Source organism: Pholis gunnellus (assembly GCF_910591455.1).
Source record: "Pholis gunnellus genome assembly, chromosome: 8".
NCBI classification, from domain to species: domain Eukaryota; kingdom Metazoa; phylum Chordata; class Actinopteri; order Perciformes; family Pholidae; genus Pholis; species Pholis gunnellus.
The window spans coordinates 23,847,292-23,864,605 of NC_136534.1; the positions used below are offsets into that span (position 1 = coordinate 23,847,292).

Genomic DNA, 17,314 nt, shown 5'->3' on the forward strand with positions numbered 1-17,314 from the left:
AATGTCGGCTTGTGAATGATCGGGTTTTTAGAGGCGGCAGGGAGCGTCAACGTTATGGGTGAGACTAGTATCCTTTTATTCTGAAACACCTCTTTGTAAACTCCAACTGTGATGATTTGTGTCGGATTGTATTCGCTTTTTAAATTTTTTAATAATTTGGCCGTGCCGCTATTTTAGCTTCTGCAGTTGTCTGAGCAACCAACGCCCAGTCGTCCGCCTCCAGTTGGATTGGTTGCAAGCTAGTGAAGCTAACAAGCTAGTCGTTAGCCTGCTAGCTAGGCTGCACAAACCTAACTGGAGAGTCATTTCCTGCCTCGAGCAAAAGTATTCAGTAAACGTTTCTGTTTGTGTTAACAGCTATCATGAGAAGACACGTTAAAACACGTGTTAGGGTGACATTTATTATTGGGTTTTTTTAAAAGCTTGTCTACAATTACTAGCTATTAGACTTAACTAGCTAACTTGGTGTCGAATGTTGGATTGATCAGCTCACGTAAATGCTATCTAACTAGTGCTTGTGACGCTGTAATGTCTCTGTATTTTAACGTTCAAATAGTCCCACATTATACAGAAGATAGTTATTATAGTTAGCAGTGCATTTGGCCTTTTCAAAATGCTTCTTAACGACCACTTTCTGTCGTTTGTGTGTCCTAGATTGGGCTGCATTGTGTGTGTGTGAGAGATCAATAATTTGCTTAAACTACCGTGATTGAAGCATCTAGGTTAGGCAAACAAAGCTAAAGCTGGAAGATGTGTGTCGGTTAGGCATAAGGAGGGCACGGCTGCCATCTAATCTGGATTAAAGTGGATCTAGTACCACAGAGTTCATGATTGACTTTTACTGTATACTGTACCTAGTAATTCCTTTACTCTAAAAACTACAAACTACAAACTCAAACACTTTTAATATCTCTAACAAATCATCCTCTCCCTGTCACCACTTCCTGTAGCAGACCTGTCAGACATTGCCAGAAAGGAAACCGACCGACCGATGTCATTTTTAAATTGACAGTTCTCGCAATTTCCCCTTTTTAGATTAAAAATAAAAATGGTTGCAGAACCCAGTATATAATGAGTCACACACTGTAGCAGTAGGATGATGCTGAGATTAAACTGCACATCCTGGAGGCAGATCTGCATATGAAGTCATCGTGTCTCACAGAAGACATGTGGGTTGCTGTTGGTTGGCAGGCAGATGCTCCAGAGTAAGAGGCAGAAATCCTCTCCTCGCCGCGGGCTCAAAGAAAAAGCCTTGCTTTAATGGTGCTGCTGACATTAAAGGAGCAAGTAGAGTGGAATATGTCCCACACTGGCCAACTGTCTTTTGTTGTTACAGTAGCCAGGATCGTGAATCATTTTGCCTCCAGCTTCTCTCAGCTTGGACAACTGATTCTGGAGACAGATTGGTTTGTTTGTCAGATGGCCTGAGATTGATTCTGTTGCTTTTTTTTTGTTTTTGTGTTCTCTCTCCCGTTGCTTTGTGACCCTGGAAACGCTGGCCTTTCCTGCACATTGGGAAAACATGACGTTTGATCGACACAAAACAGCAGTGCAAACAGTAAGTATTGAAATTATCTCTATACTTTAAATCATTCTGTACAACCAGCGTCGTTAAGCGCGGTGTCCTGCTTCATTACGACACAAACGTGCTCAAAACACCTTGAATATTTCCGTTTGATTTAATGGTCGCATCTTGGATTTGAATATTTTACTCTTTGTTCTATATCTTCAATGAAAACTGGAATAAGCAGAGTTGTCAAACAGAATTGGAAAAGATGTTTGTCCTACTTAGAATCTGCTGGAGAGGAACATTAGGGTTCAGGTGGTTAGAAGACTGGGAGTATATTTCAGTTTTGGCAGCGTGGGAGTAGCGATTGAAACTTCTTTTTGTTTTTACGCCTACATTTAAAGCATTGGTGCAAGATTTTTTTTTTTTGTGGATTTAATGTGTGTAATTTTTTTTTACTGTCTTACAGCAGCAAAAGAATCTGGAAGGATATGTTGGCTTTGCAAGCCTCCCCAACCAAGTGTACAGGAAGTCTGTCAAGAGGGGCTTTGAGTTCACCCTGATGGTCGTGGGTAAGAACCGTCAGCCCTCTTCTTCTATATGAATCATTTCATTGTAATTGTTGCGGTTGGCATTTTTTTAAATCCTCCATTGCGGTTTGTTTTTTAAAAAAAAGAAAGATTGTGTATGTGTGCAGTCATATTCATACACAAGGGACATGCCGCCAGCTTTGTAGTGATACACACCGAGTCAGAGAGGAGGGGACCACTGCATTGCTGCTGTTCAAATTAATCTCGTTCTCAGTTCCTTGACACGGTCTGCCCGAACAGAAACATTTGGGATGGATTCATCTGGAGCTGCACTCTGTGAATCAAAGATGGAGACATTCCTTTAAAATGTCTGGATGTGGTGGTTGTCACTGAGCCAAGATCCTCCTCTGCTGATCAGTCCCTGTTTGGAGGGAAAATGTTTCCTCGGGTCAAAACCATTTCCTGTGGTGGGACCGACAGAATTTACCCAGCATGCCTCTAAGAATAGCGCATCTCCCATTGCGTCCGACACTTTGTTTCTGCAGGTTTTTGGTTTAAATTCCGCTGATAGACTTCAGTGACATGTTGGTGTGCAGCCTGTTTTTGCTGTTATCAGGCGCTTACAATAGAATATCCTCATGACTGAGCACTTAGATTTTGGTTTCTTCTATTCTCTGCAGTGTCTGTAAAAGCTGCTGGATGGTGACCAAGTGGTCCTCTGGGGTCTGTAAATGCTTCAGTGTGTTTGCAACAAAAAGCTTCATTTTGGGAATCATTTCAGATACGGCTGCACCTAGTCATTGTATTTTTTTAACGATTAATCCAACGGTTCTATTTTTGATTAGTTAAACAATCTAATAACTAAATGATCAATTACTCTAATGATTTTTTTTACTATAACAATTAATTTACCCAAATTTAAATATCAAAACTTTCAATATTTTATTCAATCACAAACAAATGCAATGAGATCCCTGAGCAGAAAAACACTGAACACTGAACCTCAAATTCAAAAGTATTACTGTGACACAGATTATCTTCATAACTGTGTGTCATAGCAACAATTTCCCTGTATGTTTACTTGACTTAAAACGGTTAATATGCTTATGACAGTTCATCACAGGATTAATATGACAGTTTATTTTTGTACCAGTGTGGGACGTTTTACAGAATAGTCCATTTTCTCACTCATACATGGTTAAAATAAACAGAATATATGTATAACGGTTCAGTAACAATGTTAGATGATGTGTGGTGTAACATTACATTATCATAAAAGCATACTTTTCAACCTACAGAGTCTACAGAGCACCACATTGTTGGGTCTCCGTCTCAAAACACTCCCACACTTTATTGGGTTGTGGGCGAGGCTCTTTTAACTGGAGCTTATTCTCAATCGACGTGTGTTTGTGATCTGTGACTGCCAATACGTCGACAAATCACCTCGAGCCCCAATTTCATAGAAGACTCGAGTGCAACGAGGAAAGTAGAGGAGGTCCTCTGGTCTTGTTGGTCGTCAAATGCTTGCAATTGTTTTTACGGTATCGCCCTCTTGCATGGACACACACACACACACACACACACAATATTCAGCTTTTCTTGGCTCTGATGAGCTGTGAGACCACATGTCCCCGTCGTGCAACGCAATGCGTCACCAGTGTGGTGTAAAAGAGGATGAAAGAAAGAGGAAGGGAAGGAGAGAGAAGGGACTGGTATGACCAGCAGTAGCTGGCATGTCTGCCCATGAAACACATGACCCGACAACCTGTTCATCTCATAGATCGCAGAGGCATGTCATCACTGCATGCTGCAGTAAATGTAACAAGCGCATGCCCACAGCAACAAGTGTAAGACAAACAAACGCTACAGTAGAGCTGCACACATTACCCTTTGACTGCAGCTCTGGTGTAAATGGCGGCTCGTTAAATATTGACGTGTGGCCATCGTCCAAGGCAGGCCGTGTCAGTGGTCGTTTCCACTAATGATTCTTTTCATTGGGAGCTTGGAAACTGGGCACACAACGGCCAACCAAGCTTGAGAAGCCTCCCAGACCACACAGCCAGTCAGCTGCACATAACAAGACCCATTGTCTGTGTTGTTTCCAGAGCCTTTTAACTGTTAACCCAAATGGATTAATGTCTTGGGCAAATGTCAGTCTCATCCCCGGGCAGACGGCGTGGCCTTTGATTGTCTTTAGGTTGTGTCAACAGGGGTGTTTGTGTGGATATAATACAATAAATATATATGTTTTATTCCAAGTAATGCAGAGCTTTATGGCCTGACCTCCTTCCCAACTATAACATGAAGAGTACGGCCACTGTATTCTTGAATACTGATTTCGCCTCCTTTTTGCTTTTCCCCAGGTGAGTCCGGGTTGGGCAAATCCACGTTGATCAACTCACTGTTCCTCACAGACCTGTATTCAGCAGAGTATCCTGGACCTTCACATCGAATCAAAAAGACCGTACAGGTACGTTTTGGCAAATACATTAAATCTTTTAGCCGAGATGTAACACACGGTGTTGGCAACAACAAAAAAGCCCGGATACACGGAGATGGACGTGTAGAGCACAAAGTAGACCAAATATCAGAGTAAAATGCTTTTACACTTTGTGGTTGTGGCTGTAAGGTCCTCTAACGCACCAACAGCTTTGGCAGCTATCCAAACCATCAATGTGGCGTCTTATTTGAAAATGCGGCCACGACAGGATTGTTTACTGTCTGCGTTAATCACATAAATGCCAACTCAATTATAGTTAGTTTTTTCTCAACTATAAAGCTCCCAAGTAGATTAACTGCCTTAATAAAACGTTGGGATTTACAGTATTCCGGTGCCAGAGAAACTGCTCTGTTAGAAACAGAACTATCTGTTCCTTTCTCACCATGCAAACTTATCAACAAAGAAACAGTCAAACATTAGCGTCGTCATAATATATATATATCCACATCTGAATATTATAAGGAGAAGAGAATTCTGGGGTTTGGTGACAAAAGTCTGTTCCTTTTTAAAGTGTATTCGTATATTGTGATGAGGTTTAAAGAGTCTCTCGTGATGGTTCACACCAGCCTCACTGTCAGCTCCTGCCACGAATTCCTTCATCTTCTTCTCCCCAATTACACAACGTTGTCCTGATGCCTGAGTGACTCAAGTGCTGCTCTTTATCTGTCTTGGCTCCAGACTGACAACATCTCTCCAGATGCCCGTGTGTGTATTTCTGGCTTCTCAGCATAGTTAGCTAATAGCACAGTCTGGCACGGCCTGTTCCTGCACGCTGCTAACATATATGATCTGCGACGCAATTTGCTTACAGTAATAATGATTTCACGCCCTTCCTTTTTGTATTGTGTTTAAACGGTTTTGGTTTCAAAGGCACAGTTTGTGGCAGAAGTAAACACAATATGCCCTTTATTCTCTCTCCTGTGCCAGGTGGAGCAGGCCAAAGTTTTAATAAAGGAAGGCGGCGTCCAGCTGCTGCTCACAATAGTTGACACCCCAGGGTTCGGAGATGCCGTCGACAACAGCAACTGGTAAGGATCGCCACGGCTTCAGCTCGGCACAGATGATATTCCTTCATTTAGGTTTTCCACCATTCCTATTTCAACGGGTGCTTCGAAGTCTTTGTGGGGATTTCTGTCTTTTAATGCAAGCGCTCATTTGTGTGTCACGCAGCTGGCAGCCAATCATCGACCACATAGACAGCAAGTTTGAAGACTACCTGAACTCAGAATCCCGGGTGAACAGACGTCAGATGCCCGACAGCCGAATTCACTGTTGCCTGTACTTCATCGCCCCCTCGGGACATGGGTGAGTCTGGGAGACAAATTCATACGTCACTCAATGCGTTTTTTACTCAGAACGGCAGTGAGATCCAGTGAGAATCAAGTTCACAAGGAGATAGAAGTTAGGATTGATTAGGACTCGAGAAAGGAGGAACAGTGTGAGGAAACGAGTAAGGAATAGTGTAAGGTAGGAAACGAGAGATCAAAAGTGCCCCAAAGGTCAGAAAAGCAGGTTTGTGTTAGCAAATGAGGGTTGCTGGTTCAGATCCCTGTGCAGTCTGGTAAATCCAGGGAAGGGTCGTCAACAAGGCTCTTCCTCTTCCTCCTTTAGCATTTTTTTAGCCACTCGCTTAACTCCCCACCACTCCTGGAACAGATTGGCGGCCATCAACGTGAAGCAGTTGTCATGCGGTGTGTGCAGTAACTTACTCTGACTGACTTTATCTCCTACAAATACAACCCCCCCCCCCCCCCCAAAATAAGGGTTCAAACTTAAAAGGGTGAAGACGCTGGCAAAATGCCCAGCTGATGATACTGATCGCTAAATGTGCTCGTCTTATCTTTCTTTAAGACGTGTACGTGTCTTGTTTGATGCACTATTCAGTGAAAAAGCAGAAAGTGTGGGAGTAGTGAAATTGAGAAACTTCCTGTTTATGAAAATAAAAAAAACAAGCTGTTGGTGGTATTTGGTTAATAACATGTTAAAATGCATGTATGGGTTTAACATTCTGATAATGTCAAAGCATGCCCAAAGCTAGTAGAGGTGTTTATCTTCACTGGCCTCACACTTCGATTCCATTATGACTCTCCTGTCAACGAATCTCAATGTGTTGCATCTTCAATTTTCTAAATGCATCCATGCAGAGTCTTGCAGGTCTGGCAGGACAGTTCTGTGTGTCTGCTGTGTGGCGCTACCCAATATATTGTGTGTGTGTGTGTGTGTGTGTATATATATATATATATATATATATATATATATATATATATGTGTGTGTAAATGTGCACCGTGTGCTCACATGTCCTTAAAGCTGTTGACCGTGACCTACTGTAAACAAGGATGAGCCTTTGTCCTCACGTCTCCTCAGTGAGACGTTGTGTTTGTACAAGCCTGTCCTCTGTACCCACACAAGAGCTCCTTTAGCCTTGAGGATGGGCAGCATATGTCCTCTCTCACACACACACACACACACACACACACACACACACACACACACACACACACACACACACACACACACACACACACACACACACACACACACACACACACACACACACACACACACACACACACACACACACACGGCAGCACAATGACCTCCAACACTGAGAGACAATCTGAACATTTCTCTCCCAGCTGAACTCTGGTGGCTGGTTTTCTTAGAGGTTTGAGGACGGAGACTCATGAAGTATAAAATCACCCACTTCAATTTCTGATTAATCCTTAAACGTGGCCGTCACCAAACTGTGGTTGAACCCAATCATGAGAGATGCTTTCTGACATCAGTAACGAGAGCTGAAACGATTGGCCATTGTCCAAGTAAAATGACGTTCATTACCTTGATCCATCTAATTTGTGAGGATTTTGTCCGTGTCTTTGTTTTATCTATTTCATAATGTGGATATCTTTAGGTTTTGGACAGTTCAGACAATCACCGTCGCAGGATAGTTTAGTTTTACGTCGTGACATATTGGCAAAGACGGTAACATCACAGATACACACACGTGTTGGTGAGTGAACAAGACCAAAAGCTTCAAAATGAGCCACGGAGGATCCACCTTAAAAACATTTATTAAACAACAAATATTTAATCAGACACGTATTATATTGTAATTCACTTCCTTGTGTGCAGCTCGGAGTAATAAGTGTCCGGCTTGTTCTTGGAAAGAAAATGGGAATTGGCTGGTCAGCGTTTCAAAAATTGGAAATTGGAATCGACCAACAAAATTGCAATCGATGCATCACTGTTGATGATATTTTTTTAATAAATGTTGGGCTAAAGTAGCCCAAAGATTATGAAATTCTCTCTTCTGTTCATTTTGTTGTTGTCTCAAATATATGTTGTTGTGTATATATTGTGGCTGTGTTTTTGTTCTCTCTCTCTAAACGTCTTACCCTTTTGGGAATTGAGCTTGTTTAAGTTTAGATATTGGTTCCTTCCCGGTAAAGAGATTTGTCCGGGACATGTTTTGCATATCCTGATTCATCCTGATTGGTGCTGAATCACACTGAGGTTCATGTTTTGTGATTTTCTGTAGCACAGAGCAGCAAAACCTCCGGACCCTCAGGGCTGTTTTTTTAAAATGTAATCTACGCTTAACTTGATCTAAGTATGGCCTTAGATATTCCTGATACACCAGCAGTCAGCTATGAACTCTACTCATGTTTCTGTCAGTGTTATGCTGTTTTTAAGTGACAGCTTCACTTGCATCAGCTGTTAATGATGCTCGTTGGATCTTCAGTACTGATTTTATCTGATAAACTGAGAATAGAAAGCGTTACTATGAGCTGTTAGTTCAGGTTCAGCGCTGCGCTGTAAACTGACCGGCTGTTGGCGACGTGACAAACATCCCACTCTCAAAACTAACCGCGTCAAATTCTGCTTCGGGGCAGATTTTGACTCAGTGGGGTATTTCTAATGTGCACTCAAAGAATCAAAGAAGATGAATATCTAACAAAAGGCAAAGCTACAACCCGATAAATCAGTAAAGTCAAACGTTATTTATTCAGCTTTAAAACAGCCAAGAATAGCGACGCTTTCTCACGACTACCGGATCATTGTCTTAGACATCACAAACATCATCCAGCGTCACTGATGCTTTTCTATATTTGGTAACGCTCCACTTATCCTTGTGTTGTCTAAGGAAGCCGAACAACTAATTAAATGTAGATCCAAAAAGCCAGTCAGTCCCAAAATATCCCATTTACTCCGATAATAACAGTTTGATTCATTATTTTGAACTGAAATGTGCTACACAGGCAGTTCAATGTAAGACATTCTAGATGATTTCGACACTGCTTGCCGTATCCATTTAAACTACAAAGTTGAATCTGTATCTGCACACAGACTGAAGCCCTTGGACATCGAGTTCATGAAACGGTTGCATGAGAAAGTCAATGTCATCCCGCTGATCGCCAAAGCAGACACCCTCACCCCAGAGGAATGCCAACAGTTCAAGAAACAGGTCAGTGGTTTCCACAGCTGCATACTGCGGCAGAACAAATACACATCTTTCTTTTTCTTCATCGGTATGATGGCAAAAAATGTGCTTCACCAAGCAAAGCCACATAAAGTAGATCCTCTGTGGGTTTACCGTAAATTATACATTTATATCAATACAAAAAGAATGATGGAGCTGTGGTTCCTTTAAGATGCAACGGTTGCATTTTGTAGAGTGCTTTCGTGTGATGTGACCTGTTTTCTTTAGCCGTTTACAAATGAGCTCTGCCAGAAGTTGCTAAAAGATGTTTTCCCGTTTTAGATTATGCGAGAAATCCAAGAGCATAAAATCAAGATCTACGAGTTCCCAGAGACGGATGACGAAGAAGAGAACAGGCTGGTGAAGAAGATAAAGGTACCGCGTGTCCTCTGATGCGTCATGTTACATACGTGTATACTGGTTTGTTACAAACCCGGACACTTGAAACACTTGTGATATCGTTGCTCTGCTAGGACAAGTTGCCGCTGGCTGTGGTAGGAAGCAACACCATCATCGAGGTGAACAGCAAAAGAGTCCGAGGGAGACAATACCCCTGGGGGGTTGCAGAAGGTACGAATGCTTTAGTTGAACATCACCACAGTGAGAAATAAGAAAAAACAAACGTCTTGTGTAATAATATCTAAGATAAGGAACTGGACCCGTTCCCATGTTGCCCTGCGTTAAGTATTTGTTGTCTGGAGTACAAACAAAGTCACATGTTAGTGATTCTGACTTCTTGTTCTCCCTTCTAGTTGAAAACGGTGACCACTGTGACTTCACCATCCTGAGGGATATGCTCATCAGGTAATTAAAAAAACAAACCTGCAGGATTTACAGTTTAACACTCAGTCAACCCGGCAGATAATAACCAGAGAGGTTATTGTTTAAATATGACGGTGTTGAAACATTACTCGAGAGCGTTTTGCATATTTTGAATGCTTTGCCGTCCCTCCCCAGAACACACATGCAGGACCTGAAGGACGTGACAAACAACGTCCACTACGAGAACTACCGCAGCAGGAAGCTGGCTGCCGTCACCTACAACGGAGTGGACAACAACAGGGCTAAAGGTCAACTGTCCACCAAGTAAGTCCCAGACAAAGAGCACTAGAGACGGAGTTTAACTCAGCTTCACTTCTAGATTAAGCTGACGTCGGACTAACTTAAACCTAGACTGTGAAGAATAGAACCAGACCTCTGAATCGCTGGTTACATTCAGGTCTTTGGTTTATTTCCCCAATTTAATTTAACCAGATAAATAGTTGCTGGCAGGTCTCCTCTTCGACCAGGAGTCTGGACAGAAACAGCGATTATCTGATCATTGGGAATTATGTCGTATGATGCTGGGAAATACTGAAAAACATGTTATAATAATAACAAGTCAGATCGTCCCTTCTGGTTTTTTTCAGGTATTAAATCGTGTTCTTCTGTATGTGGTATTACATAGGTCTTAAAAAAGCTTAAATTTAACCTGCAGAAAGTCTGATAAAGCAACATGGCTGACCTTCGGTCTGTAGAAGGTGATTGCAGATGAGTTGTTGTCTGACTATTTGCTCCCGTCATAATGTATTAAGGGATTTCGTTTTCATCTAAAAGTCTGAGTTGGGGGATCTCACTCACCGCCCATTCCGCTCAGTCGGTGATGTTTGACAAACACTTGATGATTCTGCTTTATGTTGCAGCCTCTCACTGCACTACTCTGCATCAGATCATGCCACTGATTTTCATACGTTTTCATTCAAAGCACCACGCGGCTTCCTCATTCATGTAGACACGAGCAAAATGGCAAAACTCACTAAGCTAAGATTCCAGCTCTACTGCTGTAGCTAACACGCGCACGCACACGCACGCACACACACACACACACACACACACAGTTTGGCCAACTCTGCTCATGTACTTGACACCCAGCAGCTCACAAAACCCACATTGTTGTTTTTTCCAGGCTTTCTATTTTTCCCATTCGCAGTGAAAAAGTAGATGAAAGAACACGTCTAAGAGACTGTTTTATTTTAGTGCATGAACTCATTCTCGCATGCTGTGTGTGTGTGTGTCTGTGTGTCTGTGTGTGTGTGTGTGTGTGTGTGTGTGTGTGTGTGTGTTTTGGTTGTATGTGTTTTTGTTTTTTAGACTTGACACAGTTGAAGGAATGTAAGTGGTGATTTTTTTTTTCTATTATTTTTGAGACCCTTGTGTACGATGATCGTTGCTCTTCTCTCCCCTGTTGGCTGCATTCGGGCGTTTCCTTCCCTCCCTGTTGACTTAAGCCCCTCCCCCCCGACTTACTTCCTCCTGTCAGTAGATATTTCCAGGACCAGCGGGAGGAAAACAGTGAATTTCCACACTTCTGAATGTAGTTTGACAGCTCTGAATGTGATGCCTTCATTTTTCTTCCCGACAACAAAGCCTTTAATTGTTTCCACCTGCTGTTCGCTTTGCTCTGAGATCTAACAGAGACCGGTACATGAAGTGTATGGAGTGGTTACGAATGAACGAACGTCATTTCAATATGCTGAAATGACTTAACGCTACAACTTAGAACATTTTAGCATGAGTTGGATGTAACTGGCATCCATAAACAAACCACAGCCGCTGAAGTAGCAAACATAGATAATCTGTAACAATGAGAGGAATTGTTTTCTATATAACATCAAGTTAAAAATGCACATTTGTACTCAACTTTTGCTGAATTTCATTTGAACTACATGTGCGTTCGCTGCCGCTGAAATCTTGGTTTCAGATCTAAATAGTTTCTCTATGAGCCTAAATAATGAGGACTAAATCTACAGACGTTCTTGTGAACAGGAGTTCATAGGAACATCATTAGCTTAGCTTTGTTAGCAGCTAATCTTCCTTAAAAACAAGCCTGCTGGTACTGCAGGGAGGGAGAGTAAGCAGCAAAAATAACAGTGGACTATTATAGGAAATGAAACGTGTTTATCCATGACGTCACTTTTTTTATTCCAGCAAACCAGTGAGAAAAAATGATGAACAAACGCAGACCCACACTTTATATGTATATATTTATTTAAAACTCTATATTGAGGATTGTATAGTTTTCACCTTTTGTCTCCTTAAGATATTCCCTCTTTTATAATATAATTTAAATATCCTGTCGCTGCACCCGCATGAGGGTAAATCCGGCTTTAATCACAGGTAACCTCTCCACATATTTCATGACGGGTCTCTGGACACTAACGCTGCAGTAAAACATCCCGATGAGCTTCACTAATGTTTAACCCTCCGCCTGCACTGACGCTCAGTGTTCACAGGTTCCCTCTTCTGCCCCTCAGGAGACTCTCCTGGTGGGTTTGGCTTCCTGTTCCTGTCACAGCCTTGTTGGATCCCGTCATTCCTAAATCTTTCCCCCTCGCTCCGTTCTCCCTCTTGCACCCAGACATGATGTATTTTTTTGGGGGGGAAATCAAGGCTGATGTTGTCACGATAGAGTCCGAGATTTGTGTAGTAATGCGACAGAAAGCACCGCGTAGCATATTTTACTTTGACCTGTTTAGTGAAAGCAGGTGAAAGTAAAACATGCTCCTTTCTCTTAATCACCTTTATCACTTTAATCATCTGCACATGCAAACATATTCAAGAGGAGATGCCAATATAAGAAGAAATTGGATCAAAGAGTTGAGATTGTTAAGACTAAATGAAGTTCTGTAAATTCAGTTTTTAACATTCCTACTGTTCTCAGACTGACATTGTAATGATCGTGACAACTCTTAACAATGGGTGACGTTACTGTTCACAATGCAAACTGATGAGTACGCCTGTGATGCTCTGTAGTGCTGATCTAAATCTGTGTGTGTGTGTGTGTGCGCGCGCTCCATCTCTCCCCGTGCAGGAGTCCTCTGGCCCAGATGGAGGAGGAAAGACGAGAGCATGTGACTAAGATGAAGAAGATGGAGATGGAGATGGAGCAGGTGTTCGAGATGAAAGTCAAGGAAAAAGTGCAGAAGCTCAAAGACTCTGAAGCAGAGGTAACACACACACACACACACACACACACACCTGGTTTAATGAATACTGCGCTTCTCTTGTGAAGTTACTCGTCTGTCTGAGCTCCTTCCTTCCTCTTGTGCTGACTCGCTTCAGCGGTTAGAAGTGTGACTGAGTGTTACGTGAGAGGGTTGTTGATTTGTGCAAATGGAGGTTCTGTTGGCAAGTTCCCTCTTTTTGCACATGTTCTGAGTTCAGTTTTTTTCTGACTGCATGTGTGCCGGTGCCTTTTTATATACGGAGTACTGACGTCCTCCTCTGTCCTGTCCTGTCTCTCTGCAGCTTCAGCGGCGTCACGAGCAGATGAAGAAGAACCTGGAGGCGCAGCACAGAGAGCTGGAGGAGAAGAGACGCGTGTTCGAGGACGAGAGAGCGAACTGGGAGGCCCAGCAGCGCCTGGAGCAGCAGAGAATGGAGGCCTCCAGGTACAGCACTCAAACTAAGCTCCTGCATCATGAGCTGGACCTTTTAATTTAACTGGAGGGTGTGTGGTGGGCAACAGTAAAGTGGTGCCACCTTGTGGCCGTCTGACACGAATGCAGAACCAGAGGCGTAGTTTTTACATACTAAGAATTTGCCTTTGTGTTTTGGTGCATAACGGTCTCAGTGAACAGTTAGAGACAGGAACACGTAAGAATCATGAGGTCTGGAGAACTGTCGGTTGAAACAGCACCGTGTATATTTATACATTCAGCTCTTCTTTGTCTTTATCTATTGTGTGACATGTTGTCTCTGCCTCCATGTTGTGCTGATGACACCGTGGTAGCGTTGATACAGGAACAGTGAGAAATATCTCATGTGACAAAGAAAACCAATCTTTGGTTGAGTATACATATTCAGCCGGTGACGATGAGTCACAACAAGTAGTAGTTTGAGGGGTCAGTAGTAGTTGGTGACCACCGCTAATGACAACGGAATAGTTTAGTGGTGAACAGTTACAAGAGGGATTTAAATAATGTCATTCACATTTAATTGGACTAAAAGGTGGCCTTAGAGAACTGTTGACTCCATGCACCTTCCTCACCTGTTGTTAGATCAGGAGGAGGAGGAGGAGGAGGAGTCTCTCTCCATATCGCTCCGTTAGCTGCTACGATCCACAAACAGTGAAGTGTGATTTTTAAATGATCGGTGTGACGAGCTAGTCGCCCAAAGTCCCGTTTTAATGAATCACTTTTAGTAAACGCCCGTGTGTGAAGGAAGATTCATCGAACATGCGAAACCGTCACTGAAGCTAAAGACGCTCTAACTTCTCTCGGACGTTTTACAGCATATAAATGCATCAGGCTTATTTCCTACAGACATATCTTACAAAGTGATCTGTGTGTTTGCTACAAGTAGAGCTGGAATATATTCACAGTGTGTGTTTCTCTTCCCTCCTGCAGGACTCTGGAGAAAAACAAAAAGAAAGGAAAGATCTTTTAAGAGACAGTCGGCAGGACGACCCCCAACTCCCGTTAATTTTTTGTTTGCCAATGTTGCCGGTTCAGGACACCCGTGTGTGTGGCACTGACATCACCCTCCTCCTCTTTCCCCCCCTCCTCCTCCTCCTCTTTCTCCCCCTCCCTGTGTCCCGTCCCTGCTCTGTCTGCCAGCACAGCTGTGCTCCTGCTCCCAGCCACTAGAGGGGGGTGTTGTGGGTGTGTGAGGAGGTGGAGGGCGTCTGAATGTACAGTCAGAACCGCCACCACAGAGCCCCCCCCCCCCCACGCTGCCTCGGGACTCATCATCAAAGTATCAAAAAATAACCCCATTTCAGAACGGCCAAACCCATATTATTATTATTATTATTATTATTATTATTATTGATGTTATTATTGTTGTTGTTCCCCCTTCCTGCTGCTCTCTCTCTTTTTCACCCTAAGGTTGCTTTTAAATGACTAATGTGTGACGTTTTACAGAGAGCACAGATTAAAATATCTCTGACTGTTGTACAATCAAGTTCTGGTGAATTTTATTTGTTTACAGGAAAAATGACAGAAACAGTAAATGAAACTGATCTTCCTTCGTGTATTAAAGTAAGAAGAGGACAAAGCATTGACTAATCCGTTTTGTTTGGTTTTGCGTGTATCCGGTAAACTTTGAACCGTCTTATCAGGGCGACAGAAATGAAACGTGTCAACAACAACCTGAAACCGAGACAAACAATAAAATGCACCGTAGGCCTTTTTTATAGATAAAAACGCTTTCTTTTTCCTCTGTGTTTAGCTCTTTTCCACTAGCCTTGGACCACCATTTATAATGTCATAAGTGTTATATTTCACCTTAGTTTATTTTTATATATACCGAGCCAGCTGGAGTAATAACTTCTTTTGTATGTTTAGAAACAAATCGTCAGAGACTTGAGAGCAGCGTCCACTGTTTAACAGAAACACACGTTTAACGGTGATCCATCGATGCTTTAGGAAATACAACATTTCAATCACTCTGCGGTAACGATCTGTGGAACATGAAGAGTCAACGCCGCAGTTTGCTTTGGCTATGTACTCCATCTCTGTGTTTTTAATTTTATTTTACATTTGTATTGTACAAAGTCACTTAATAAACCTGTGATGATATTGAGGAGTGAGATGGGTTTATTTTGAAAACTGGTGTGGATGCGTTTGAAATGACAGTTTTTATGTTTAAATATTACTGTAGTTGGTATGGAAGCCCATCACTGGCAAAATAAAGCTCCTTTCAGTCATTGTAGTGAGAAACTTTAAGATAATGACTTAGCATCTCAAAATAATGACAAACTTTCTTAAAGTAATCAGAAATCTTAATATTTTGGCCAAGTATCTAAAAATAGTGAGTTTATTATATTGATCCTTTCTTTCATGACAGTGTCGGACTTCCACAGGTTTGTTTTCATCATTTTATTTCACCACTAGATGTCGCTGTTTGCCTAACAGTTCTCGTCCTTGGCAAATGTGTCAAACTCCACTGCGATAATATGACATTTTTTAATGAAACAATTACAAACAGACCAAACTGAATACACGGTTTTGTTCTCAGTAAACAAAGTAAGACAACAAACGCAGATCCTCGCTCTTCTGTGCAGCTCACTGGGCTCCTGTAGGGATGAAATCAGCGTTTACCAGAAGCTCCACTGAAATAACGCTCCAGTATATTTAATGTCGCTGTTGGAGGTAAAATACCTTGATCCTCGAAGCTCCTTTTACCCATCAGGCCCACAAAGGTTTTAAATTGATGCCCTATGAATGGAAAGATCCGTTAAAATGCCACAGTATCTATTCATATATATATATATATATATATACAGTATATGTCAGAATTGATATTTGATGTTGAAAGCAAGCAAATGAATAAAACTTACGTTTATGGGCTTTCTGCGCTCTTGCTGTTTGGAGGAAATAAATAAAATCAGACGCAGCATTCTTTAACATGAATACAGTTTAAATATAATTCATTACCGGAGTCCTTCTTCCCCATGAGGCCGAGATATTGGCGCAGTCCTGGTTTTCTGGTCATTCTCATTACTATATCTTGAATCACTTCAGAGTTTGGCCATTTGTTCTTGTATGAGACAAAAAATAATGCAAAGAAAGGGATTCAATGTTGCTAGAAAAACATTTTACAATTATAACTTTGTCTTTCAGTGAATACTTTTCCAAATAAGTTTGATCTGTCTTACCTCTTCGATGTCTTCTCTCCAGTTGTCACCATCCATTTCTTGACAGAGCACATTTGTCAGAAGCAGCAGAACTACCAGAACCAGTTTAACTAGCTCCATCATCCACCGTGCGTAAATGTCACCCAGATGCGTTTGCGTAAAAACAAAAAAGTAAAAGCTGAATACCTTTCTCCTAGATGACAGCTAATGATAAATACGTGTGCGCACTGTGCAGGTATAGTCTCCACCTCGCTACTGGAGTATTGCAGATGCTGATAGAGAGAACAGCGCTTCCTCCCTGATGATGCGCCATCGCGCCAAGGGGGTCCATTAACGCTCCTTTTACGCACAAGGGCTTTTACGCACAGCTGGAGTGGATGATGTGGGTTGACGCTCGTCTTTTTTCTGAGGGTCACATAGGCTTCGTTTTGACATAAATAGTATGTATTTCATGCTCTGGGTCCATAGAAAAACAATACTGGACCTATAGGTACTAACACATGGGCTCACCAACTCTGAGTAGAAAGTTTGAAAGTGGGAAAAGGACTTCCAGAATAGTCGTATATATTCCTCTATTATTTTTTGTACATATCTGTTGGTTGTTGGTTGCATGTCTGTCTGTCTGTAGGATCCCTCCTCTGCTGTTCTTCCTGAGCTTTCTTCCATAATGTTCTCCAT

General features: G+C 42.1%; 1 protein-coding gene across 3 annotated transcripts; it reads left to right on the top strand.

Annotated features, from left to right (window-relative positions):
* The first annotated feature begins 38 nt into the window (after window positions 1-38).
* Window positions 39-15,578, top strand: septin7b (septin 7b). Of its 3 annotated transcripts, none has more exons than XM_079164222.1 (14): window positions 39-67; window positions 1,977-2,079; window positions 4,401-4,507; window positions 5,465-5,565; window positions 5,708-5,842; window positions 8,886-9,003; window positions 9,301-9,393; window positions 9,492-9,588; window positions 9,771-9,822; window positions 9,976-10,104; window positions 11,149-11,169; window positions 12,869-13,004; window positions 13,306-13,448; window positions 14,406-15,578. In XM_079164222.1, the coding sequence occupies exons 2-14, from the start codon at window positions 2,070-2,072 to the stop codon at window positions 14,443-14,445; spliced, it is 1,182 nt and encodes a 393-aa protein (XP_079020348.1). In that variant the 5' UTR covers window positions 39-67; window positions 1,977-2,069; the 3' UTR covers window positions 14,446-15,578. The 3 variants fall into 3 exon arrangements, with proteins under 3 accessions (XP_079020348.1, XP_079020346.1, XP_079020347.1); XM_079164220.1 differs by lacking the exon at window positions 39-67 and adding an exon at window positions 1,508-1,558; XM_079164221.1 differs by lacking the exons at window positions 39-67; window positions 11,149-11,169 and adding an exon at window positions 1,508-1,558.
* Window positions 15,579-17,314: the final 1,736 nt, after the last annotated feature.